Genomic DNA, 27,134 nt, shown 5'->3' with positions numbered 1-27,134 from the left:
CTGTAATTCAGCGTTTCTTAGGTCTTCTTTTTGAAGCCTATGGAAATTGCACTGCCTGGACAAGTGAGACTGCGGCACATCAGCCACACAGACAGGGAAACTCCAGACCCCAGACCAAGTCCGGGTTTCTCAGGCGTGCCTCTTTTGTTCGTTCCCGGTTACTACAACGATAGCTCTCCTGACGTCTTCGGGCGAAGCAGCCCCAGGAACCCCTTCCCGGAACACAAATGATGAGCGAATTACACAACGTACGCCAGGTGAACTAATGAACGGCCTCAGTTCTGAGAAGACTTTACATCCCCTCAGTCTGGAAATGGGAATAGGGTACCGCTCGCCATGTCAGATACACGATCTAAAAAGGAAACGCTTTCAATTCAGAAAGTTTTTAAAAGAAAAAGAAAGAATAGCGCAAATCTAGGACAGGCAGTGCACTTCTCCTATGGGGATGGGTTGGGGGGAAAGAGTCTTCGAGGTACTTAAAAGGCTGCATTCAGATTGTTGGCTTTGAGGATGATCAGTTCGCAGGTGGGTTTTCTAGAACAATGGTTCTGGGCTGAAGGGTAGCCATCATGAATAATATGAAATGCCATCTGACATTCTCACGCCAGAAAAATGCCATTTCAAAGGATAAAGCCAAAGTAACTTGATTCCCCTTGCTGCTGTGTCCGTGACTTCTCACACCTGTCCGGTGACCTGCTGAGCTCGCCACCTTCCTGCAGAAACCACACAGAACTTTGAAAACCACCCTCTGGGCTCTTTGGGTTCGCACAAAGAACAAGAAGGGTTGGTTATTCTGAACATTACGTAACAAGAAGTAGTTCCTGCTCATATACTATTTTAAAATGTTAGCTCCCCTCTATTTTAATAACTAGTTCTGGCATCAAGCAGAATGGAGATCAGATACCTGATACTATCCAGATTTTCCATATAGCTTTTGAACACTGGATTTTAACTCCCAGATCAATAAATGAGACTAACTCAAACATTTAGAGATTTTCATGATCAAATCTACAACACAATGTGATCCCTACTCTCTGTTGGAATTATTGAGTCCACTCTTTCTCAGAAAAAAAAATATTAGAAGTGACATCTTGGAGCTACTCTTCGAACATTCATGTTTGAATGGCTTGGGATTGCTTTTCCTGATCGAAAAACAAATTGTGTTGTTTTGATCAGTGTTAACTAGATATATTATTCACTAACCAACCTTTCCTGCTATTTTAAAGCAGAATATCAGTTTGTAAAGGACACAGCGAGGTTTTAAAAATTCTCCTGATTATTGAGAACACATAAATGCCTGCCTTCACCTAACTGGACAACTTGAAATACATGACCCAGAGGAGTTTTCAGACAAGAGGTGAGATAAGTGTTTTGGAGTTGAGGACATAGCCAGTATAAAAAAATATTAAGAGAGGGTTTCTGAAATTTGGTTTTGCATTGCTGAGATATCTTTGGGCCCAAAAAGAGGGCCCAGACCTCAAAATACAACAGAGGGACAAGTTTGCTGACAAACACCTCATCGAGTGAATTTGAAAAAAATTAAACCACCAACAGATGGAATGTGTCTGAATGCCCTCCCTGCTGGTGTGTGTGTCACTGAATATCAGCGGAGTGTACTGGGGAGGCCCCACAGGTCCTGCCAAGAAGGAAAGCAGCAATGACCCAAATGCACTTCCCTATACAAAAGACTCAAGGTTGATGAATGCCATGTCTCTGCCCCTGGCTTTTTTGGCTCCTCATATTTCCCTGGGTGCCCTTTACTCTCCTAAAAAAAAAAAAACAAAACAAACAAAAAAAACCCTCAGAAAACCAGACTATAATTTTGGATCAAAGAAACTTTCCATTTATATTTCCATATAAAAAACTTTGGTAAATATCATCTGTAGTTTTAAAGAATCAATCCTCCTGTTCCCTGTAATTAAGTGGGAAAATGAATTAGTGAATGTTTTCAAACATAAACATTAAAAACAATAAATATGCCTCCCTGGTGAAGTTTTCCTTTTGGAGGGGAAGAAGTAACAAAATTTAAATTAAATTAAAGTGGTGTTCTGGGAACCAAAGTGGTACTACAGCTCAATAAACTAATGTAATTAGACAACCTAAGATTTTTTTTTTTCTAGGCTCCACATCTAAAGCATGGGCTTTGTAAAGACTCAGATTCATTGTTAGAATCCACTTCAATATTCTAGCTTCTCAAATTCCCAGCCAGCACACTTTGCCTTTAAGGCATTGCCTGTCTGATTATCCTGCCAGTCTCCCCATCTCCTAATGGTTTTGTGTCACTTTCAAGTGCAGCAGCCCCCTTTGGAAACTGACAAGTGTTCATTTTGAAATGGAGTCATCAAATGCACGCAGCCTTCAGGAGGCTCCTCTTTTCATGAGAACAAACAAAGGGAAATGTTTTTAGTACAAAATCCCTTTTTAACAAATAAAAAGCTTGTATTGCACTGCAGGGCTGCCCACCTCCACAAAGCCCAGGCTCTTTTTGGTGGCCCTCAGAAGCAAGCTTTTCATTGTATAATTCATCCAGGGATAGAGCATCTGCTGGGCTAATGAGCTCTCCTGCAGCCTCTTCTCCCGCAGGCGAATCCCCAAAAGCACAGTCTTAAATCAGATACTGTAAAAGCCAAAAAGAGAGGAGTGGGGGGAAGGAAGGAAAAAAAAAAGTAGGGTAGAGAAAGCCAAGTTAGCAGTAGGCCAATAATCATACCTTGCATCTGGCTTTAGTGAAGTTGTGTACTTGAAGATTTTCATCCACACAGTTAATTTCTAAGCTTGTTCTTTCATGGCCAAAGTTCTATTTTGAGTATTGTATCATTTGAGCACACCTCCAATGGATATTAATGTAATAGATCATCATGGCAGCTGGCTCTTAAATATACCGATAGCAACCTTGACCAAGAACTGATTAGAAAGGGCAGGATTAAGGAGCGTTCCCTTTTTTTTTTTTTGCCGGAAAGTGGAGCACAACATTGGAAAGCTGATGGCTCTGATTCCTGCCCTATTACTAATTTTCCCATGTTTTACAGTGTCACCGGTGAGTCGGCAGACATTATTAGGAAGCTATGTGACAGCATCTAATAAAGTATGTTGCGAGAGGAATCATGGCTCCCTTTTGCACTGATGATCTTTTGGAGAAATACAGTATTGTGGATTATGGGAGGTGGAGGTTGCAAACACTGATGATACCCATGGCAATTCATCATCAGCCTGCAACTTGCCAGTGATCTACAGCTATAAAGGAACAGCTTCCAGGAGGGACAGGGATGGACAGTCTGTCTTATTCATGTTAGCAAAGATGTGCTAGAGAGGATCGTCTGATTATTTATTGGTTGTTCTAAATCCCTGAACACACTTTTAGGGCACTGTAGGTCTCCATGCAGTGTGAAGCCTCCGTAGGGTATTCTGTCTTTAGAAGTGTCTGATGGGGTGGCATTAAAATAGCACAGACCGTGTTATGAGTGCTTTAGTGATGAATTTGTAGAATTCAAAAGGCCAGAGGAGCATTAGTTATGTTGGGGTTAACAGAGGGAGCTCATTTTAGAAATTTGGTATTTGAGTTTTTCAACATCATCCAAAGTAGGTTCACCACATTCTTTTTAACAAACTCTCCAGCACAGAGCAGATGGTTCCTCTATTAACAACCATTTGCATTGAACATATTGCAATGATTTATGTACCACATGCCATTGAGCAAAGCAAAAACATTCAGTAGAGACTAATTAGTTGAGTGTAAAGACACATATCTCAATGTACAGAGCCCTCCTCTGCCTATGTTTTTCATTTTTTATAGTTGAGTGTTTTATTTGTGTAAAGCACTTAAATCTGAACCATGACATTCATCTTTCAATTGCAGTAATGGTGTAATTATGGTTCTATTAATGTTTTGGTCCTACTTTTTGGGGGCAGAGGGTAGGTTAAGATTTATATGTCAGAATTTCCCTTAGGACTGATCAGTCAGTCACATTTTGTTGTTAAGTGTTACAATGCTTATAAGTTACTCCCAAACTCACCAAAATGCTTATTTTTAGAAGTCCACTTTGCCTTTATAATAGAATAGAGCACAGACTAGAGATGAAATAAGACTGCAAGTCAAAAAAGATGATTTACAAAGAATGACTGATTTTAAATGGATTTGAGTGTCATTTATTAATACATAATACCTTTTGTATATCTTCTCCACTAAATTGTCCACTTTAGTGAGCCCACATAATTTTTTACCTTCACCTGCTAAATTTACTCTGCTCCAGTTCCTTCACAACTCATGGACACACCCCTACACTGGATGTGGTTCTTAAATTGGTAATCCCTGAACTTCCCTAGTACACGAGGGAGTTTTCTCGCTTTTCAAATTCCCTGAAGCCAGAGGAAAAACAGAATACAAGTTGCATTAGTTATTACATTCTATGGAAAAGGAGTCCCAAACTCTTTCCCTGTTTTAGATGATCCTGGGACATTTTCTTCTCCTTTCTGCTGACCAAAAGGGTCAATGGACATTACAATCCTGTCACTGTGTGTCAAGGTGACAGTGTTAGGACTGTAGGATGAACCAATGAATCTTTTATAACCACAGTTTTCATTCTCAATAGTTATCCATGCAAACTGTCAAAGTAGGCCATCCATCACCGGGGAGGATAAATTCCTGTCTGCAACCCAGAGGAAATGGGGTATAATATAACTGCATTTATCCAGGACTCAAGGAGCCAACCTGAGAAAATCTGAACTTGCTCTGCTCTTTTTTTACAATTCCTGGTTTTAATTTTCATGGTGATCTCTACTGACAGAGAACCCTGGAAATAAGGGAATGATAAATTTAACCTGCTTAGTCTTCAAAGGGAAAGGAAACAATAAAGGCAGATAACATAAGTGCATTAATGAAGGTACGATGTATGAAGTATGTATTAGTATAAACAGTCCACAATATAAGAAAGAGGAAAGAATTAGTAAACAAAAAAATATTAATGGTGAATGTTGATAGGGCCAATACGTTGTAGTGAGACTAATAAAAAATAATTAAAAACAAAGCAAAGCTGTTTTCAGAGTTATAATATTCAATTGCAGCTACCCTCCTGGGCTCATGATAATAATCACCATTTATTTCACATATACTTGCATTTTACATACATGAGTGATCTTTAAAATAACTCATCTACGAGTTATTGCTCCATTTTATAGATGAGTGAGACTGAGACTCTGAGATATTTATGTTGGGCAATTTTTCTGAAGTCTAGCAGGTAGCAAGTGGTGGGTTCTGGATTTGAACCCAGGTCTGTCTTGCTGCAAGCCACCTCTGCTGCCTTTCCATGTAAACCAAAGTTGGTTACAAGCATATGCCTCAACTTAATATTTTCTTATTTTTGTCTGTATCAAAGACTCAACTATGGTATGTAATTTCCTTTGGCATCTTATTTTGGCAGTAAAATAATATTGGAATCTTTACATATGCTGTTGTTAGCAGCAAAATCTAATAGAATAATCAATATCAAGGAAAGGAGCAAATAATCAAATTGCAAAGAAAGCTCTTGGTTTAAACTCATCAATGCTAAGCAAATATAAAATGTGTAACCCTGAGAGATATCTTTTTGCTTCTGCAGGACTCTTGTTTTCCACAAATAACATTTATATTTAATGAAAACAGGATTAACTTTGTATTGAAAATTGAGCCTGTCATTCAGTCTGATTAAACAACATGCAGTCTTGCAAATCCACATTTTACTCAATATTTCTGTGTGTCTAGAAGTAACTCTACTGTGAATAAATTTTCTGGATATACCTATATTAGGGAAAGAAGAAGGAAAACATGTCTTTCTAAGTGTATACTGGGCCTAAAATAGAACTTGTCAACCATTAGGTCATATCCAACCGTTTTTAGTTGATTAACAACAATTTCATATGGTTCAACCTAACATATGGAGGTAATTGTTTAGAAATAACCTTGATGAAAAAGAGACTACCAGAAGGTCCTCTAGAAACCCCCCTACACCCTCCTCCCCCTTCCTGGTGTTACTATAGCAATCTTATCTGTATCCCTATCACTGCACAGATCACATTGCCTTATAATTTTCCTGTGAAATGTCTATCTATCCGTCCAGATGGTAGCAACTTTAAGACAGGGACTGTGGCTTTTCGTTTCTGTACCTCCCCTCCAGCAATTGGCACACTGCCAGAAACTAGTAAGTACTAAACATTTAAGTGCTTGCATTTGTTCGTATTACATTTTGCATTTTTTTTTTTTTTCAGTTCCTGAAAGGAAGGTGAGGTGGGTCTAATTATTTCTCCTGTTACAGTGCTGGGATTAGAGTCCACGTGATTTGATTCTCAATGAAATGATGTTTTACTCTTTTTTATTCATATGTATTGTCATGTTCTCAAAAAAACCCTTATAACATCATTTCTATTGAACTAAACTAGCTATTCTATTCATTTTAAAGACCAACATAAATAATTAAAATTGCAAAATGTCTGCCTTGCAGTAACATGTTTAATCAAAAGGTTACTGCTATGTCCAAAAAAGACTCCTTTCCCCTTTAAATTATAGTCTATTTCTGACATCCCCTGGGCTATCTGAAGTTTTTGTTACACATTATGGCATTTTGGACATTTTCCATTCTATGTAGTGTTAAGGTTGAGCAGCTGGTTGACATGATCTCCTTTGATATTAACACTGCAGACTTTTCAACATGCTTTATTTCTTCCTCTAAATGGGTGACTCTGAAACCAGAAAAGGCTCCAGCTTCTAGACTGTGATCTGCTCACTTCCCAGTCTCACAGTGGCTAGGGAAGTGGGCAGAGCTGTGAGAAACAAACAGCATTTGAATGGCTCTGTTGAGTTGGAGACATACCTCTGAACCAAGAAGGGCAGGTGCTCTACCCTTTATTCTTTTTGATCTGTAATCAGCCATGAAGGTGGGTTACAAAAAGTGCTTCTGAAATGAATGTGGATGAGATTTCCCAACTCATCTGCTTATCCTGGGTAGGAGTGCAGGAAAACGCAACATGCTGTTAAAGACTTCTCTTGCAAGTTTCAGATTTCCTGAGAAACACCACTAATTTTTTTTCTTTAAAACTTCTTTTTTCCAAAGGAAATAAAACATCCCAAAGATACTTTTGTAATATACTTTCCATCCAAATCCTATTCTTTATGCTTATATTATTGGTATATTTTCCAGCTGAGCTGGAAAACTCACTGAAGAACCAAACCATTGTCCTATAATACCAGTTATTAATGGTCTGAATGCATTCAGGGTTACATATAGGGAAAAAATACTTTCTAGGTATTCTGGTGTCATTCAGAATTACCAGGCTGCAATCAACAAAGATGAAAATTATTGCCATCTGCTCGCTTCTAAAAAAATATCTGTACATGGAGAAATTTTAAAATGTAAAATAGCAATTTATTTTATTCATAGGTCATCAGTAGGCCAATTTGCTCTTATATCAACTAACAAATACTTATCATTATCTATGTCTCCTGCCTCATTCTCTTACCAAGCTCATGATTCCCGTTTCCTATGGGCCATTACCACTTTTAAGTTAAGTTAAAATATGAGCTCGCTGTAGCCTTAAATAGGTGCCCTTCTGAATTTAGAAAATATTTATCAATGGTACCATGACCTTTCTGGCTCCCTAGGATGAAAAATTTGGTCATACATTGTAGATAACTGTGTCTCTCTCTATCTAAACCACTGATACCATTAGGCCCCCCCCAGAAAGGGTAACTGCCCTGCACTCTGACTTTAGAAGGACCTTTGTATTACCAACATAGAAACACATTTTTTTTTCTCAAAGGTTTTTGAAAGTTTGGTAAAGATTAAGCAGTTAGGAATTATGGGGGTGGGGTGGACTTCAGAGCTTAGCTGAACCTCACCAATATCCTACCGGAAGATTCAGGCCTGAGAGAACTCAAGTGATTATGATGGGAGATAGAGGGGAGTGGGGAGGTAGGATGAAAAATTTAAGCATTTTCTCATTTCGTTTTTCTTTTTGTTTTTTGTTTTTTTTAACTCTTAAAAAATTTTGGGCACCTCAAATTACCCAAAGTGGATGTCTAGGCTGATAGGCTCCCAGATAACTGTGCTTCCTCCCTTTCTGACCTTGGGTGATATAGTTTTGCCTTGATTATATATTCCATAAGATTTCCATTTCAATTTGTTTATTGGCTTTTAAGATATTGAAATTATTGAATCCTATTATTTAATTATTGAATCACTGAATGATTATTATTTATAAGTACTCTAAAGATTATAGTATGTATCCTTAGTTTTCCACCACCTACTTAGAGCTAATATCATACCACCTCAGGTCAAATGTAAGAACTTGCAAACATATAGATCCATTTATCCCCTCTTCTCATGCTTTATGCTGTAGTTAACATTTGTATTATATCCACATATATTATAAATTTCATAATAAAATGCTATAAAATATTTTAAACAACCATATATATTTTAAAGAAATAAAGAGGAAGAATATCCACATATTTTCAATTTCCAGTGTTTTTCACTGCTTCCTGAAGTTCTAAGTTTTTATCTGTTATCACTTCCTTTTGGCCTGAGAAGCTTCTTTCAGCATTTCTTCTAGTACAGGCCTGCTGGTGATGAATTCTCTGGGTTTTCTTTTATCTGAAAACGCCTTTAATCAGCTTCCATTTGTGAAAGATACTTTCACTGGATATAGAATTCTGGAGTGACTTTTTTTTCCCCTTTATTCTTTTTTCTTTCGGCACTCTAAAAATGTTCCACTGTCCTCTGGTCTTGATTTTTCCTGATGAGAATTTCAGTGGTCATTTGAATTGTTGTTTGCTGATGTGTAATGTGTCTTTTTTATCCTCTTTCTCCATTCAAGATTTTCTCCTTATCAATTGATTTCAGTGGTTTGCATATGATATGCCTTAGGTAGTCATCTTGCTCAGGGTTCACTGTAACTTTATGTCTCTGGGCAAATTTTGGACATTACTCCCTCAAATACTTTAGCTGCTCCATTTTCTCTCTCCTATTTTTCTGACACTCTTATTATACATCTATTGGAACTTTATTTTATTTTATTTTTTTAAAGATTAGTATTTTTTTGTGAGAGAGAGAGGGAGAGAACACAAGCAGGGGGAGCGGCGGGCAGAGGGAGAAGCAGGCTCCCTACTGAACAAGGAGCCAGATGTGGGACTTGATCCCAGGACCCTGGGATCATGACCTGAGCCGAAGGCAGATGCTTAACTGACTGAGTCACCTAGGTGTCCCCTATTGGACCTTTAGATATTGTCCTAAGGTACCTGAAACTGGTTCATTTTTTTCCCCTACCTTCTTTCTCACTGTTTTCTGTATTGGATAATTTCTACAAATCTACTGTCAAGTTCATTGACTCTTCTATCAGCTCCAATCTATTCTTAAGTACATCTAGTAAAGTTTTATAGAAAAATATACTTTTTCAGTACTATAATTTCTATTTGATTACTTTTTATAGTCTCCATTTTCCTGTAGATATGTTATATCCTCATTTATTGACATCACATTTTCTTACATCCTTCAGTATTGTTTTATGCTTTAAAATCCTAATACCTTTGTCATGTTGAGTTTGGTCTCAGTTGTCTTTTCTGTAGAATGTGGGTTATCTTTTTCTGCTTTCTTCATATATTGAGTAATTTTTAAATTGTATCTGGACATTACAAATGATACTTTGTAGAGACTCTGGATTCGGTTATGTTCTTCTGAAGAGTATTGTTTTTGCTTGTTTGTTTAGTGGACAGTGACTGTGACCAAATTCAAACTGCACACTGCAAACTGTCTCCTCTGCTATAGCAGCCAAGATCTCAGTTCAGTTCTTTTAGCTTTAGCGAGGCTGCTTGGAAGCTATTCCACACATTAATGATTCAGGGGCTCCCAGAGATTTAGGCAGAGTTTATACACAGTATTTTATACTTCTCTCTTGACATTTTAGTTGTTGTGGTGGCCTCCACCTGTCCTCTGATTGTTCAAGCCAATAAAAGAAGAGGTTTTTCCATCTGAGTTTTAATTGTGCCCCCTCCCCCATCGTGCATGGCAGAGACTGAGGTCTGCCCTTAGGGAAAAAAACTGAAAAAAGGGAAAAATCACTAATGCATTTCCTTTCTTGAAAGTATTGACTCCTTTCCAGTATCTGCCTGCTTCTTGTCCCTCTCTAGAATCTTCAAATGTTTTTACTTTTAGTCCAGAGTTTGTAGTTATTACTGGCAGGAAAGTTAGCATAATAGGAAATGCTTGGCCATTACCAGAGGAAGAGCACTTGCTATAGTTTTCAGAGGTGCTTAGAACTACCTGGAAATCTTGGAATGGAGAAGTGAAGTAGTGAGAGAAGAACTATATGGCCTTGGCCTCTTAGATGCTTGCATAGGTAGGTTTCCATTCCAAGTTCAGGCATATCAGTCACTACTTATGAGCCTTAGGCCCAGGATACAGTGTCCGCCTTCCTCCAGGAGTATCAGCTTGCTATCACTCTTTCACATGGCAGAACTGGCTGGGTTGAGATGATGGCTCCTTTAAACACTCATTGGGGAGTGGACTATGGGGTCCAGGGTGGGCCAGACAGAGATGCAATTCAATGTATATAATAATTATTTAGGGATATAATATTTGGGCTTTCATTTGTATTCATTTCCCACCATGGAAATATTAGGGACAGACTTGCTTCTCTGTATTATTATTATTTTTTAAAGTTTTTATTTTTATTTATGTATTTGAGAGAGAGAGCACAGAGGAGGGAGGGGCAGAGGGAAAAGGAGCAGGAGAGGGGCAAGCAGACTCCAAGCTAAGCAGGGAGCCTGACCTGGGGCTTGATCCCACGACCCTGATATCATGACCTGAGCTGAAGTCACACTCAACCAACTGAGGCACCCAGGTGCTGCACTTCTCTGTATTACTAAAACCTGTTTTTCAGATTTATTCCTTCCTTTCTAAATTCACAGCCATCATCGTCCATGATGGTTACTACAACGATCAATAAGGTCCTTTTTTCAAGCCGTTTTATACACAGACAATAGCATAATCTTCTTAGCATTTAAAAAAAAAAAATTGTCATCCTCCCCAACATATAACACTCTACACAGACCTACAGTTGTTACTCATTGCTTACCTCTAGTATGAAATCAAAACTCAGTCTGATATTAAAAATCCTCTACTACTGTTAAAATGCCTGTCCTCTATGCTCCCTTCTCTAATTGCTCTTCAGCTCTCCACTACACAGAGAATCCTCTCTGTCCATTAACTATTTGCTTGACAAATTGTGATTTCCTCCAACTAGCATGGAATCCCTTCCAAACTCAAAACTCTGCTCAACATCTTTCTTCATCTCAAAGCCAAGAACAACATTTAAAATAGCAAAGGACTAAGGATGTTAAATATCTTAGAATTTCTGTGTTTTATTTTGTTAAGAGATACTATGTTTTTTCTGTTACTTAATTTTATTTACTTTTTATGTGTTAAATATACATAACAGAACTTACCATTTTAACTATTTTGAAGTGTATGTTTTGTGACATGAAGTGTATTCTCATTGTTGTGGGACATTCACATTTGTTATTGTTGAGTTGTAAGTTTTTTTTATATACTCTAGATAAAAATTCAGTATCAGATACGTGATTTGCCAAGATTTTCGTCCATCTTGTGGATTGCCTTCCACTCTTTTTTTTTTTTTAAAGATTTTATTTATTTATTCGACAGAGATAGAGACAGCCAGCGAGAGAGGTAACACAAGCAGGGGGAGTGGGAGAGGAAGAAGCAGGCTCACAGCGGAGGAGCCTGATGTGGGGCTCGATCCCATAACGCCGGGATCACGCCCTGAGCCAAAGGCAGACGCTTAACCGCTGTGCCACCCAGGCACCCCTGCCTTCCACTCTTGATAGTGTCCATTAATGTGTAAAAAGTTCTAATTTTGATGAAGTTCAACCTATCCATTTTTTTGTTGTTGTTGCTTGTGCTTTCGTGTCACATTCCAGAAATCACTGCCAAATCCAGTATCATGAAGTTTTCCCCCATGCTTTCTGCTAAAAGTTTCATATAGCTCTTATATTTAGGTCTTTGATCCATTTTGAGTTAATATTTAATATAGTATAAGATATAGATCTAAGTTTTTTTTTTTTTTTGCATGTGTATATCCAGTTTTCCTAACATCATTTGTTTAAAAGACTGTCTTTTCTCTTTTAGTGGGATTGGCACCCTTTTCAAAAATCATTTAGTGATATATGCAAGGGCTTATTTCTGGACTCTATTATATTCTATTGCTCTATAAGTCTATCTGTGCTCTGATACACACTGTTTTGATTACTATAGCTCTGTCATAAGTTTTGAAATTAAAAAAAAAGTGTAAAACTTCCAACTTCATTCTTCTTTTTCAAGATTATTTTGGGTATTTGGACTTACTTGAGATTCCATATGAATTTTATGATGGATTTTTCTGCTTCTGCCAAAAGTGTCATTGGGATTTTGTCAGAAATTGCATTGATTCTGCAGATCACTTTGCATAGTATTGACATCTCAACATCTTCCAACTCATGAACAGATTTCTTTTCATTTATATTCTCCTTCAATTTCTTTCAGCAATGTTTTAAGTTTTCAGTGTACAAATCTTTTGCCTTTTTGGTTAAGCTTATTCCTAAGTATTTTACTCTTTTTGATGCTATTGGAATGGAATTGTTTACTTAATTTCCTTTTTGGATTGTTCATTGTTAGTTCATTGTTAGTGTATAGAAACACTGATTTTTGTGTATTGATTTTGTATTCCGTAGTCTTGCTAAATCTTAACTTCAACTTTAATTTTTTAACTTTATTGTTAAAACTAATTTTATTCAATGAAATGTTCAATGAATAGAACGCGAAAAATACAGAAAATACATAAAATTATCCACAATTCCTCCACTCTGAGATAGCCATGCATTATGTTCTTTCATTTTCTTTCTCTCTTCTTCTCAAAACTATTAATATTTTTAGTCCTCTTTTGCTATTTAAGAGTATATAATGAACTTGAATTATTTTAGTTAAGACATATGTTCATAAAAGGTCACTGCCTGTTTCCTTGTTTCCTCAGCTCAAATTTTTTGAAACCCACCCCTGGCTCTATCAATATTTAAAGGTCTCATTTTCAAATTGTAAGATGGCTGTTATATATTTTTTAACTCTTTAGTTGCTGAACCCAAGAGACAAATGTCATTTGAAGACAGCTTTGGGACATACAGTGCTATTGTTATTTTACTAAATATTTCTTGAGGGTGGGGGGAAGAGTCCAATTCTTTTCATGGACTTGTTCTCAGTGAGGAAAGAAATTATAAGTCACAATTTTGGTCTTAGAGCACCAATCACACAAAAATAAAAGAAACAATGTTTGTCTGGGTAGAGTGATACTCATTTATCGTGAATAGATATATGACTCTGATATCTGAGGTAGGTAAATTTTATTCTCTATCTTTGGACAACTGACTGAAGTCTTAAGCTTTGCAACTTTAGTATTTTAGATGAAGTGGCATTACCAAAAATATTGGGCTGAGCTCCAGGTCCCTTGCAGTCTTATGGAAGGGGTACACAAAGGTGGTCACAGGATGCCAAGTGAAAAGAGTATAGATACTTAGAATTGTTGGTTTACATGATGCTCAAACTGGGTATTCCACAGACATTCATTCACCCCATCAGAAAATATTTGTTGAATCTCTACTATGTGCCAGGCCCAGTTCTAGGCATGGGGGACAGACAGGTCAGTGAATAAAATACAATAAGTTCCATCTGGGTCTAATTTCTCGTTATGCAACAGTATCATCCTTGGCTAGCTGGTTTAACCATTCTGTTTCACATCTGAAAAAGAGGGAGTTGGATTACATTATGTCATGGTTTCTTTCAGTTCTAAAAGAAATGATTTTGGAATGCTATGATTCTATTTGGCATACACACTGCCTATATAATTCCAGTATAGGAATTCATGATGCTGTCTATTCCCAACCTGACAAATTGCTGACCTCTTAGACTTCCCCCTCCCATCATCTCTTCACTTCCCCTCCCCCTCCCCCTATCTGTTCTCTGTTCCCAGCAACACTGGAAGCTTTATAATTACACATGGATGTCACCAATGTGTTGTAGCAGCTTCACTTCCCTGACGTTCCGTTAAAACCAAATGAGTAAAAGCAGCCAGGGCAGCAACCAACTGCTAGAAAAGGTGATATCCCTTAGCTGTATACTATTTTTGGTTTTACTGGGCTCTCATTTGTTATTCATTAGCACTCCCAAGGAGCAAAAGAAAGGCAATATGCATTTAACTAAAATCAGCCTGTGGTTTCAAGAATATCTTCCAAAGCAAATGAAAAAAAAAAAAGAATATATTAAATATGAGTTAATCTTATTTTCCTTTAAATACATGATTTTAGTTTATTGCTGTAATTAGAGTTTGAAAAGCTTACATTCGAGAGAAATAGAAATCTTCCAACATCTCTATTTATCTCTGAAACAGACCAGATTGTACCACTTGGCATTTCATTTTTTACATCTTTGCATCTTCCATCACAATTTCTCAGGCTTAAAAACAAAACAAAAATATCCCTATCTATTCCAATACTGTACTTAATTTCCCTTAATTCTTAAAGAAAGATACACAGTACTCCCCAAGGTTCAAAAAATAAGAGCAACAGTTAAAAAAAGAAAGGTACTCCCTATCAAGGCCATACTTTCCTTGAGATGGTCTCATTTTTTCTCCCAATGTAGCAACAATATAGGAAAGATGATAGCTAAAATTAGATCTCACTGTGAAATATCAATCTGTTCTTAGTGCTACAAATAGTTCAAACATGCACACTCGTACACACATACACACACTATGTTTTCATTTATTTCCTTATATCATATGAAAAGTCCAATAGTATTAGAGACTGAAGTGAAAGGATTTTGTTACCCCACATGATTTCTGTTGATGCTAGTTATATGAGGGTATTAATAGATGCTTTTTGGCTAAATTTGGGAGGTTCTGGGTAAGTAAAATGGAAACGTTTCTTTATCATAGGATATCTCAGGGCCTTTAATTTGCTAACACACATTGTAATTGTCCTACAAGGAAATACTGCAAGCATTTCCCAAATGTGTTTGACCATTACGGCCTTTATTTGAAGAGTAATTCTCAAAAACAAACATAGAGTAGCATTCTTATTTTGTAGATGAAGAGACTCTGCTCACAGTGGTTGGGACTTGCTCTGAGCTCACAGAGTTAACAGCAGAGCTAGAGCTAGAACCTATTTCTCTTGACTCCTAGCCAATGTTTCCTTCTAAAGCAAGACAAACGATAATTTGAGGTCCTAATGTTTTACTCTCTGTCTTCTCCATACATTCCTAACGCAGTATCGGTTGTCTTAGGTACCAGTCACAAATCAAGAAAGAGCTGATACAATAGCTATCCTAATGGAACAATATTCTGGATAGGGATCTGTGGACCATTGGGATTTGTGAGGCTTTTATATACAGATTTAAGACCTAGTCTAGGGGCGTTTGGGTGGCTCAGTCAGTTAAGCTTCTGCCTTCCACTCAGGTCATGATCACGGAGTCCCGGGATAGAATCCCACATTGGGCTCCCTGCTCAGCGAGGAGTCTGCTTCTCCTCTGTCCCTACCCTCATCCCCTGCTCGTGCTCTCTCTCTCTCTCAAGTAAATAAATAAAATCTTAAAACAAAACAAAACAAAACAAAACCTAGTCTATCCATTGACTCAATGATTTTCAAGTGGAATTTCAGGAGCAAATTCATTTCCCAAAACAAGTATTTTAAAAATTTCCTTTCCCCTTTACCACTGATTCAGTGACCTTATTCACATAGTTTTATTACCTATAAAAAGGACGCAGAAATAGCAACCATCTTATATGCAATGCAGTTAGTTCTGGTTAAACTAAAATATTTAGTTCTAAAAGTTACTTACTTGAAATACAGATCTATATTGCAAAGAAATCAACATATTCACACAATCTGATTAAACCCATTACTATGAAACAGCCCATGACATTAATACATTTGTTCTTATATCTGGACAATGAATGGAAATGGTGTCTCTACTGAACCCCTGATTACATATATTCACAAAAACTCTTACACTAAATATAAACCAATGGCCATGGCCTCCTAATTTATCAGTAAATAACTCTGATCCTAGGGACAAAAAAACAGCAAGACCAAAGATGTCAACCACTGAATTAGAATTAAAAGCATGGCTCCAGAAGTTGGACTCAAGAGCTGAGTGCACCCCTGTTTTCCATTGTCGGGGCATGCAGACCTAGCCAGAATGTAGCTTCTTAGACAAATGCTGAATTAAGTGAGGCAGGAAATTATTTCACTTTTTAATTATGTGATATTTTGCCTAACCTTTTGTTTCTTAAAAAGGAGACATCTCTCCTTTAATGACCCACTAGTTTAAAAAAATCTATGGCACTGGGGAATTAAGGATAAGGAGACAAGCTCTTAAACTGGATTGTTTTTCTGCACACTAATGAAGTTCATAATTTAATTGGAGGAATTATTAGATACTTTCTTTCCTTATAATGGTGCAAACCTCAGAGGAAAGTGAGCTGCTTATACATATATTCTCCTTATAATTCAAGAAATCCTCAAGGATTTAAGAAATATGTTCTGAATCAGAATGGCACTCAGTTGTCCACTTAAAATGGGTTCGTACCATAAATCTTGATTCTAAGCATTGCCACTGGAGTTAAGTAGCAATGCTTTTGTGTTTTTTTAAATTTTTAATTATGATTACTAAGCTTTTCATTTGAGCGCTTTTATTTCCTGAATTTCATTCTTCCTTTAAAAGAAGAGGAAATTAAATTTAAAAAATTTGAATGGTAAAATGGTTAAATATTCATTTAACTTGAAAAAAAAGACTCGAAGATAGAATCATTGACTGCAGATTTATGAAATGTTATTATATGACAGAAGTAGCACACTTACTCCCTATAGTTCCAGAAGAGAGAATGTGGACTAGTATATGGGCGTTAAAAGGAAAAGCAGATTATTCTCTATTGCAAGTTTAACTCTCTTAAAATAAGCTAGGGTAGTTGGTAATTTCCAAGTTATCCATTAATATCTGTGGTTTGTTTTGTGTTTGAAGATGCCCATTAAGCAGAAGTGGTTGCAGGTGTTAGAAGTTTATGGAAAAATATGGGGGGGGTGGCAATTGACATTTAGAAAATTCAGTTCATTAATTTTTTTCTCCCCAGAAAACAAGAAACTGACATCAGAACTATATTTTAGCAGTGAAGCACCTAGATCTAACATAATATGATAAATTAGCCCAGTCACGCATCATAAAATTGATAAAAATGAGTTAAGAAGTTAGGGTTCAGATAAACTCAGTGACCTGGTATAGTGAAATACAAAGCCAAGAGTCATGGAAAGGGTGACTCCCAGAACATTCCAAAAAGGGCAGAGCCACAAGACTCACCGGTTCATTGTTGCCATTGAAAGATGGCACCTTTGGGAACATTCTGAATCTTCTGTATGAATTGAGCTCACTTCAGGCTAGTGTGGCTAGAAAAGCATAATGTAGGCAGCATGAAGTTTGTAATTAGCAACATGATTTTGTCACTTTATTCTGTGTGGGATGTTAAAAAAAAAGTCATAGCACTTCTCCGTTCCTCAGTTTTCTCATCTGAAAAATGGGGTTAAATAATCTCTGCCTGCCTCACAATTTTCTTGTGAGGATTCAAAGAACGAAGATACCTTCCAAGAACCTTGTAACCTGAGTGCCATACAAATGTAAAGGTATTAACGGGGGCTATTAGAATGACCTTAATTCATCCCCCCTTTTCTGATTTCCTCCTATTTCTCCAATTATTTCTCAATTTCCTTCAGAAATTACATCTTACATGACAGTACTCCACAGAGTTCTGTAAATATTCTATAAGTGACCATAGTCATTTATAATTGTACGTGAAAACCCCCTATCATATCATTGTCATCCATTCCCTACACTTCAACCATCACATGGAAGGTGATCATTTTCAAACCTATATTTCTAATTCAAACCTCTCTCTGCAACACCACAGCAGTATTTTTAAATCCTTGACTGGACTCTCCATTTGGATACCTACCAAAGTCTTTTCTTCAGCCCTTCCTTCTTCAAAACCTGATTGGTCACCAAGTCCTACTGACTTTGTACACAGCTCTTTCAAACCCTTATGTGATGATGGCTTTTGTGGGATTTAGAGAGCTTTTCTGGACTCCCCATTTGGGCATCAGGACTTGGGAGTTACAGTTGTTCCCCTACGGAGCCATGTTACAGCTCTCTTTATCACCCCTGCAGTTCCTTGCTAACCACAGCTGCACTGAAATATCCCCTCACCATTGCCTTACCATGTTTCTCACCTGCGCCTTGTTGCTATATGAGAATCCATATCATTTTAGATTTCCTAGGACATGGCGGGGGCGGGGCTCAGAGGCCAAGACTCAGGAATCCTTCAGTGCTTCTTGGAGATGCTGAAGGTCCTGAGAGAGAAGATGGAAGGGCATCTCCCAGGATTTGTCCACTCCACCAATTCCCAACTATTTGGATTTCCTTAACATGCTGTGCTCTTCTTAAGCATCACTGGTCACCTAGTACAGCCATTCTGCCCTGGCTACTTGGCGTTGTACAGCGCCAATTTCAAGTTGCCCATGCAAATGTCACATCCTCATCAAAGCTTTTCCTAGGCTTCTCAGATTAAATTGGTTTATCCTTCCCTGTCATCAGCGCATTTCACTTATTCATGTGGCAAAAGCACTTAACCCAAATCGTCATCATTTTTTTTTGTTTCCGGGTCTGTGCCTGCTCTGGTTTCAGCTCCTTGAGAGCGTGACTATGCCTTCTGCATCTCTATATACCCGCCGTCTAGCCCAGCGTCTGTCCCAGGGTGGAGAAGAAGTATTTTTTGGTGACAGAAAGAAGGAAGGTGTTATAAAAGCAGAATCTGTTAAGCAGTAGGACCGCCCAACCTCAGTAATTAGGGCTAATTGAGAAGAATGAACCAATGCCAGGCCCAATGCTTCCAAAGCGCCTTGTAGGACGCCTCTCCTAGGAGAGGTGAAAAGTAAATATTCTGGACGATTTATTCAAATGTTGGTTAGAGAATTTGCAGGGTAACTGGTAAGCCTTTAGTAACTGGCAGAGCTCTTCCACATCACGGTTTTTTTCCCCAAAATTATTTGAGAAAATTTGAAGAAATACCCTACAGTTTTGATACTTTTAAACTTCCCCAGTGTTCTTGCTTACCTAACAGCACATGTCTTTGCACTAACGATTTGAATGTCTCACTTCAAGAAAGGGAATTTCAACCTCATTTTGTTCTAATTACAGCAAATACCCGTGGCGGTGACATACAAACCGTGAGCATTTACAAATATATCTGATTTCTCCTGAGGGCGAGAATGTTGGGGGCCTTTCTCACTCCAGATACCCACTTAGAGTGGTTTTGTCCCCATCACTTTACAGATCCTGGGATTAGGGAGGGAGGGTGTTGTTCTGAGATGGGGCAGTAGCGAGATGAAGCAAGCACCCAAAAAGGTACACAAACGGAATAGAGAGCTAGCGCCCCCTGGCTTCTTTCTTGGAGATAAACAATGGGGGCACAGAAGGCAAAATCAATCCTGTAAATGGGAAGGGACCGCCAACTACCTGTGAGGTGAATAAACGCCACGGAGAAAAAATTATTGGTAATACAAATGTTAAAAAATATTGTGTAACAAGGCAAGTAATGGAGACGTGTGTTAGAGTTTTCTAGGCCGCTGACCAAAGTTCTGACAATTCTGTCTTAGAATTTTTGAGGTTGAAAAAGATTTTCTATTATCTTATGTCTGAAATCAGTACCCCGATACATTGCTGGTAGCACATCTTACAGATAAATGAGCACGTTGTCAAGTGCTTGTCTTTCAAATTTAACAATTATTACAATAAATCACATTACTTCCTTGAAACTGTTCATCTCAAAGAAATAATAAATAATGTTGAGTTTATAGTCTATAAAATCTATGCATCTGACAAAGATAGTGTCCAACTTTTCAATTAATTTAATTATGGAAAGCTTAGAAGGAAATAAAACATTTAAAAATCAAAATTTCCAATTGTGTAACTAAGAAAACATTTTGGACATTATCTGTATTTAACAGCCTATGAATTGAACTCCCTGTCTGTATAAAAAGATGTTCAGAACAAATATATACTCTTCATTTCTCCTCTCACCCCTCATCTGGGGTAGATTTTATTTATGCATTAGACGACCTTTTTGCCCATTAGAACCATCTTGCTTCAGCAGTTAATTAACACAAGTACCATAATTTAATACAGTTAATGCTACTTGATGCCCTTTAATGTACCTTCCATTAGTGATATTATTGTAGTATTACCCTGTAAATTAAAATGAGATCAAGACTAAGAGAGCCACTCTTTAATTAAGGTACTGGCACACTGCACTCGTCTATTATTCACTAGAGAAAATCACCCTGATTTACTGAAGTAGGACATCCATAAGTCAGAATTAGTCCATGAAGATTATTAGGTTTATTGAACAATGTAAGTACTATGGAGTCGCTGAGATTGCCAACAGCCATGTTTCCTCTTTTCCCTCCATTATCTTAATAAATACACAATGAGAGGGAGTAAATGGAAGCAAAATAAGTATGCGGCCAAAGAGGCATAACATTTTTATGATGGGATTATAGTTTTTGTCACCAGTAAATAGGTATGAGATGTGTCGCATGCTAAAAGGAACATAAATACTACATTAGTCTAATAACAATCAAAACATCACTTTTGCACCAAACAACAGTAGCCGGTATAAAACATAAAGGCCATGTGCACACGTGCATGAGAAGGTGAGAATTGGAATTCATTGTCAATTCAAAGATTCTCCACCTGTGTTTGTTTCATAGCTGAAAAATCTTGTACTGCCTGTCCACTCTTTTATGGATATCTGCCCACTTTTCCCAAATAATTCATGCCAATTCCCACATTACCATGTGGGTGGTAGTAGAACAAGAAGTCAAAATGTGTCATTATGATGATCAGATTTAGACACATAATGTCATGTTAAATGTTGCAGTCATGTCAGGGCTGGCAAAGAGAGGGTTGAGGGAGACAAAGGCCTGGTTATATTTTGGAAAGTTGCCATTGATGATGTCTTTGACAAGGAACCCCTAGAACTTTCTTTTGGGCATCATCAATTATTATTCAATCTTTCTACAGATGATTTGCTATATAGAAACAGACGACCTAGACCGCCAACCCTACTGAGGTTTTCAAGGGTAAAATGTACATATCAGCTCCTATGCTGAAAGGCTGGTGCACCAGTGGCAGCTCAACTGCTCTCTTTAGTGCCTCCATTTCCTTTATATAACTTAAAAGCTGGAGACACGCCCGAGCCGTCAGGCCTTGCTTCCTTAGTCCCTCCCCTAAGATAAAAATACCCCAGCCATCTGGTGCCTAGCGCAGTACATGCCAGCATCAGTTTTGCCCTGAGGAATTTGGACAGAGTTTAGAGGTGACAGAGAAGGACCTTATGGAAGGAGCTCACCTCTACTGGACCTTTCTCTCTTGCCCAGCTGCTTCCTCACTAGCTTACAGCTTGTAAGCTTACTAGTTGACAGCTAAACAGGAAAAGACAGCAGAAGTGAGTCCCAGAGAAGGGAGGATAGTTCCTGCGAACTCCCCAGAGCCACTGAAATGCAGTTGGAGGATACTAGTAGGATCAGGGATAAGAGAAAAGTGGTAAAGCTGGTGGGAGTCTACTTTCCTAGCATGCCACTTTTAAGAGACAGTATCTCTGACCCCCATAGAGAATGCATAAAAACACCTGTCGCTTAAAAGTGTATTTACACTCTCTTTTTTAAATAACCAGGGGAAACAAAAATGAATGTGCAGTAACAGAAATAAGCTCCAACAATGGTTTACTTCCCAACCAAAACTTCCCAAGATTGCCTTCTTTACAAGTGGAAGATGATACAGTGTTTGCAGAAGTTAGACTCTAAGGATTTTGGCTTGCATTAAAAATTTCTCAAACTGCAAGAAAACTGAATTAGATGATTTTATCTAACAGTGAAGATCACACTAGGATTCAAATTCAAACCTCAGCTTATGAATTTTGACAGTTATTCTTGTAGACGAACAGAATACTTGTGACTTTGTTGTAGAATGCTATGGTTAAAAAGATCAACATCAATTATTTCTATGTATTATAATCCCCAAGAATAAGAACTGGACACTGACGATCTCTTGCAATAATGTTTACGAGCATAATGGCTACATTTTTCTACAAATAGCCAATTCATATTTCAGGCCACAGTTCCAGATTGCCCTCTCGTGGTGCCCTGCTAATATATGAACTTTCCTCTACACCCTGGAACCCACAAGCTCAGCGTTGTACCAGTGCCTATTTCTCTCAGAAATATTATTTTGCTTTCAAGATATCTTCACCGTATGTCACCAAGACCTTAGTTAGTAGTTTTTAAAGAGGTTCCATTGCTAAAGACTCTTGACTCTTCCCGGAGGAACATGAAGTTGGAACAAAGCTGAGAGGAGGTGGCCACCAGTTCCTGCCACTGCCCACCGTTCAGATTCTGAAATCTCTACTACCACACTGAGGTCATGCCCACCAATCCATTCTGTGTGCCCATTATCCTTCCTTCTAGTGTTCAAATACAACACTATTGTCAAAAGATAGGTTGAGTCAACTCTCGGAAAGACCAGGGAGTCTCAACACTTCTCCAATTTCTGAGGACTGGGTGACATGTCCTAAGGGATGCTGGAAGCCAGTTAACCTAATGAAGTCTGCTGTATTTGTTTAAATTTTAGGATTGCTTAATGAAACCTACACAATTTATAGGCCGTTCATATTCTTAACCTCATATATTCTAATGTGAAACTCACTTGGCATTTATAGAATGATTGTTGCTTTGCTTTCTCTTTTTTTTCCATTTTGCTGTATACCTCACTCATCTTTAGTTTTCCCAACAAATTACCTCATGCTTCGACTCCCACCAGTTTGTTATTTGGATACCAACCAGACCATAGTTAAGAAATCTGGTTGAACAGCTCTACCTTAGTGGTCCTGGTTCTTATGACTTGAGTTTTTCATTAAAGCATCCTCAAAATTCTTGGGAACTTGCTCAAGTGTGTCTTTTGATGTATTATCAAAACCAAAGATATGCCTGACAGTGACCACTAATGGGTTTAAACTCTGGTCCATCTGTAATTGACCCCCAGAATGAAGGGAGCCTGCCTCAGGTCCATATTTAAGTGGCAGCATATCTTTCTAAGGCAATAACCACCAAAACCCTGAAACACAGAGCTCACTCCTTTTTAACAAATGCATTGTGCTTCCTAAACGGCTGGTTCTGATCTAGTAAATTTAAAGGGTTCTGACCTTTAAACTGGTTCTGATCTAGTAAATTTAAAGGGATATAACTTACAGTTCAGAAACTTTTTTTTGTGTGCAAGACCAGGAAGCGTAAACAGAGAGATGCACCATGTTGAAACCCTGTCTGGCATTTGAAAACAATGGAAAGACATAATTCTTGTTTTTCAGTATCTTTTATAGAGCAGCTGGCTTTGTTCCCCCTGGCTTCACTGCCTTAAAGATTTAAACCCCCCCTGATCTAGGGAGTTCCTTGGACTCAAATAAGATGCTACTTCCCCCCCTCTTCTGTTTAAATTCTAAGAAATCCTGCCAGGTTCAGGTTCACTGAGAGTGAGTCTGGGATTACAAATTACTGCTGAGTAAGAAGGGTCTCAAATTTCTCCAAACCCAGCTCTAGACTGGTGTTCCTGAGCAAATGTTGTAGTCGAAAGTGCCACGTGTCACTCTACAGCTGTGGGACCAACACACTGGCATTTTCTTTGAACAACCATTCTCGTTCAAGTCAGACATGTTTTCTTACCTTCCGTGCACCTTTATGTCTGAGATCGCATAAAAATAGCGTGCCAAGTGTAGCTCGTCTACAAATATTTCCCCAACCGCTGGTCTCAAAAGCCTTATCCTCAGATCTGTGACTGTAAAGAAATCTCTGAGTTTCTTGGTTGTATCCAGCTGTCCGTAGAGAGAAGCCATATTGCGTAGCCATGGTCCAGCAAAAAACGCAAACCTGTCTTTGATTTCAAAGTGGATTATTTTGCTATTTGTCATATATCCCGTAGAGTACTCTTCGGTGCAAATGATTTCTAAGACCGTATGTTGTGATAAATCCTTCACGGATTTGGGATCCATGTGAAAAGCATCTAAGCAGTCTGTGGCGTAATACTGGTAGGGCTGCCATGTTCGTCCATAATCGAGAGATTTCTCCAGGATCATTTGGTCTGGACGCCCCGATTCAAAGGTAATAACTATGTTGTCTGTGAGCTCAATGGTTTTGCTCCACGACAGAGTGATGTTAACCTGGAGAGGCTTGGGGTATTCCTTCCAAGTAGCAGACTGCCAAAATGTGGAGGGATGTCTTCCTTCAAAATCAAACATCAGCTCAGGGGGATGGGCCAGCTCAGGGGTACTTGCATCACACTCATTATTGCACATGTAGGGGTTGCCCTATGGAAGAAGAACAAAAGAGGATGCATCAAAACACTGGTTTGACACAAGTCTTGCCATATTGCTGCTGCTGAGTATAAAGCTAGGAAGGAAAGAAACGGGGGGGACCCTGTTTGCAGTAATCATTTTTATTTGCCCTAACTGGATTCTCCTCTTTAATAGCTTTAAAAAAAAATGAGGCAATATGGTAATTTTCTTGTCTGGTTTCTTTCCATGGGCTTTAAGAAATGAAAACAGTTTATTTATCCCATATGTGTTAGACCCATAATGCGGTCGCAGAAGCACAAAGACACCGAGCAACTGTCTAACAGCTCAATACCTCTGCGTCCTCTTAGAAAGATGCTATAGAAAAGCAAGGAAATTCCTCCATGCCTCAAGGACATTCCTCAAGAGGACAGTTCTTTAAAAAGTCATTTTTCAAGAAAACCTTTAGAATTGGCAATGAACCGTACATACCTGCGCCCTGTTTGGGAAACAATACCCCCACACAACATTCAGCTTCTTCTTGCTTTGCCTCAAATCCATCATACTTAACTAGGTCCCTGCTTCATAAAGTCTGCTCTTAAAGCATTTACTTTGTTCACCACAAATCATTAAAATGTGGTATGCTACAGGCTCTGGGGCTTGGTCCAAACATCTGCCATCCTATTAGCTAGAGGCAAGGGGATTGCATAGGAAAAGACTTGGGGCAGGATTGCGCTCCAAGTTATGAGGACAGGAAAATCCAGTACTTAATTAGAAGGATGAGCCACGGTTACTTGAGGTGTGACTCCGTGCCGGCCCAGAGTCAGCTGTCCACGGATGTTAGCCATTACTATTATTTCCCCCGACAAAGGCTGTCTCCTTCACCATCCACTCAAACAGGAAGCTGGAAATAAATGTTGTATCACAACAAGTTATAACACCACTTACGCTACACTTAATGGCTGGTTTCAGTTTTCATCAGATGATTCCATGGCAAACAGCTGGCTCCCTGATTTTTGTTTATTTTGTGTTTAAGAAAATAAATGGTATCATTTGGAGTCAACTATTTAGGCATTTCTCCCTAATCCTCTACTGGGTAATTATAAGCACGAATGGGTGAAAGAATCGACCCTCTGACATTGTCCTTAGGCTTTTTCTTGTAATTACAATTAGATTTTTTTTTCTTCTTCATGAACTGAGAGCTTTTCATCATAACTGCAGGATGCATGAGCTGGGTCTCAAATAATGAATTTACACTTTAGACCTCGATGCTCAGTTATCAGCTGACTCCCGTGAAATATAAGATGAACACTGGAGAACTGCTTTGGCCTCTGGAGAGGCCATTTCTCCCACCTAGTCAGCTAACACTTTCGCTCTCTCTTTCCCATTAGTGCAACTGAATCCTAAAGCTGGCAACAGGTTTGGGGGACTCAAGCATAATTGAGATGGGGTAGGAGAAAGGAGAGAAGGTACGTTATTTGAGGAACAGAACTGTTTGAAAAATACATTCAAGGCATCAGTGATAATGGAAATGTTTCTGTACTTCTCTCTCAAATTTCAATTCCCTATTCCTGATCCCAGCGTCTGTGGCACTATTTATGGTATCCCCTTCAAAACGAGCCAAGGGGGGGAAAGTAAGTTTCTGTTCCAGGTGGAATATATCACCAAATTTATTATTATTTAAACTCTCTTAAGCATACCAGGGAGCCAAATGCAAAGCTCTGCAAACTGGCAAAGGCTTTTCATGGAGGGCTATAAATATTGTGGAATCTGTCAAGATTTATAAATTCTAAATATATGTAAATGCACATTTTACTGGAAGGGGTCAGATTTACACAAATCACACCTTCATTTGAAATTTACTGAAAAAATATGGTCACTTCAAAATCTACCAGCATGTAGCCATCTGCACAATCCTTAACTTAGATGCTACCACCTTCCTCCTGACAAAAGCATCTTCATCTGAGGTCAAGGGTATCCAAACACAGGAAATCAACTCTGCAGGATACACCAGAGTGAGTTATCAGACATTTGTATTAAGTTATGTTGAAAGATAGCATTTCTTTGACTTCACCATCAATGTGCAGATCCTCTCAGATGGGGATAGGGTGCTGAGACAGAGAGGGAGGCACATCAGGCTGACTCTGGATATGGGTGGGTCCTAGCAAACCCGTTTTAGGAAATATACTTGACGATATCTATCTAAAAAGCATTCATTCCTACATTCGGTAAAAAGTGTTGACAATAACCATCACTTATTTAGCACTTATGGGCCAGACACTTTACATGCATTATCCTGGGTAATCCTTTCCTCTCCTACTTTATGGAAGAGAAAACTGAGGCACAGAGAAGCGTTACATAACTTGCGTAAGGTCATATCACAAAGTGAGTAAGGGAAGAGCCAAGACCCATTTCTCCTGCCCCTGCCCTGACCTTGTCAGTTCCCAAGGCAATGGTGTTACCTGTGATGCAACCTAGTCTTAGAAACAAGGATTAGTGGTAGAAAGGAAGAGTCTAAGAGTTTTAGAGCCCTATGCGCATTGTCACACATCTACGATGTCTTCAAGTAATGAACCTTCCTTATCTTCATGTGATACCTCGCTTCAGAACCTTTATTTGACCATGGAGCCCCTTTTTGCTTTCGT

At 38.4% G+C, this 27,134-nt stretch overlaps 1 protein-coding gene across 3 annotated transcripts in view; it reads right to left on the bottom strand.

Moving 5' to 3' along the window:
- Positions 1-27,134, bottom strand: part of NTNG1 (netrin G1) — a 279,240-nt gene that overhangs the window by 78,491 nt on the left and 173,615 nt on the right. For all 3 annotated transcript variants that reach the window (XM_034654000.1, XM_034653999.1, XM_034653998.1), the window contains exon 2: positions 23,885-24,525. In XM_034654000.1, coding sequence (XP_034509891.1) covers positions 23,885-24,525 — 641 coding nt within the window. The remainder of the gene's footprint in view (positions 1-23,884; positions 24,526-27,134) is intronic.

This window comes from Ailuropoda melanoleuca, chromosome 2 (genome assembly GCF_002007445.2).
Source record: "Ailuropoda melanoleuca isolate Jingjing chromosome 2, ASM200744v2, whole genome shotgun sequence".
NCBI classification, from domain to species: Eukaryota; Metazoa; Chordata; class Mammalia; order Carnivora; family Ursidae; genus Ailuropoda; species Ailuropoda melanoleuca.
Note: the sequence above shows the minus strand (reverse complement) of the source record. Positions and strands in the feature narration are given on the sequence as shown.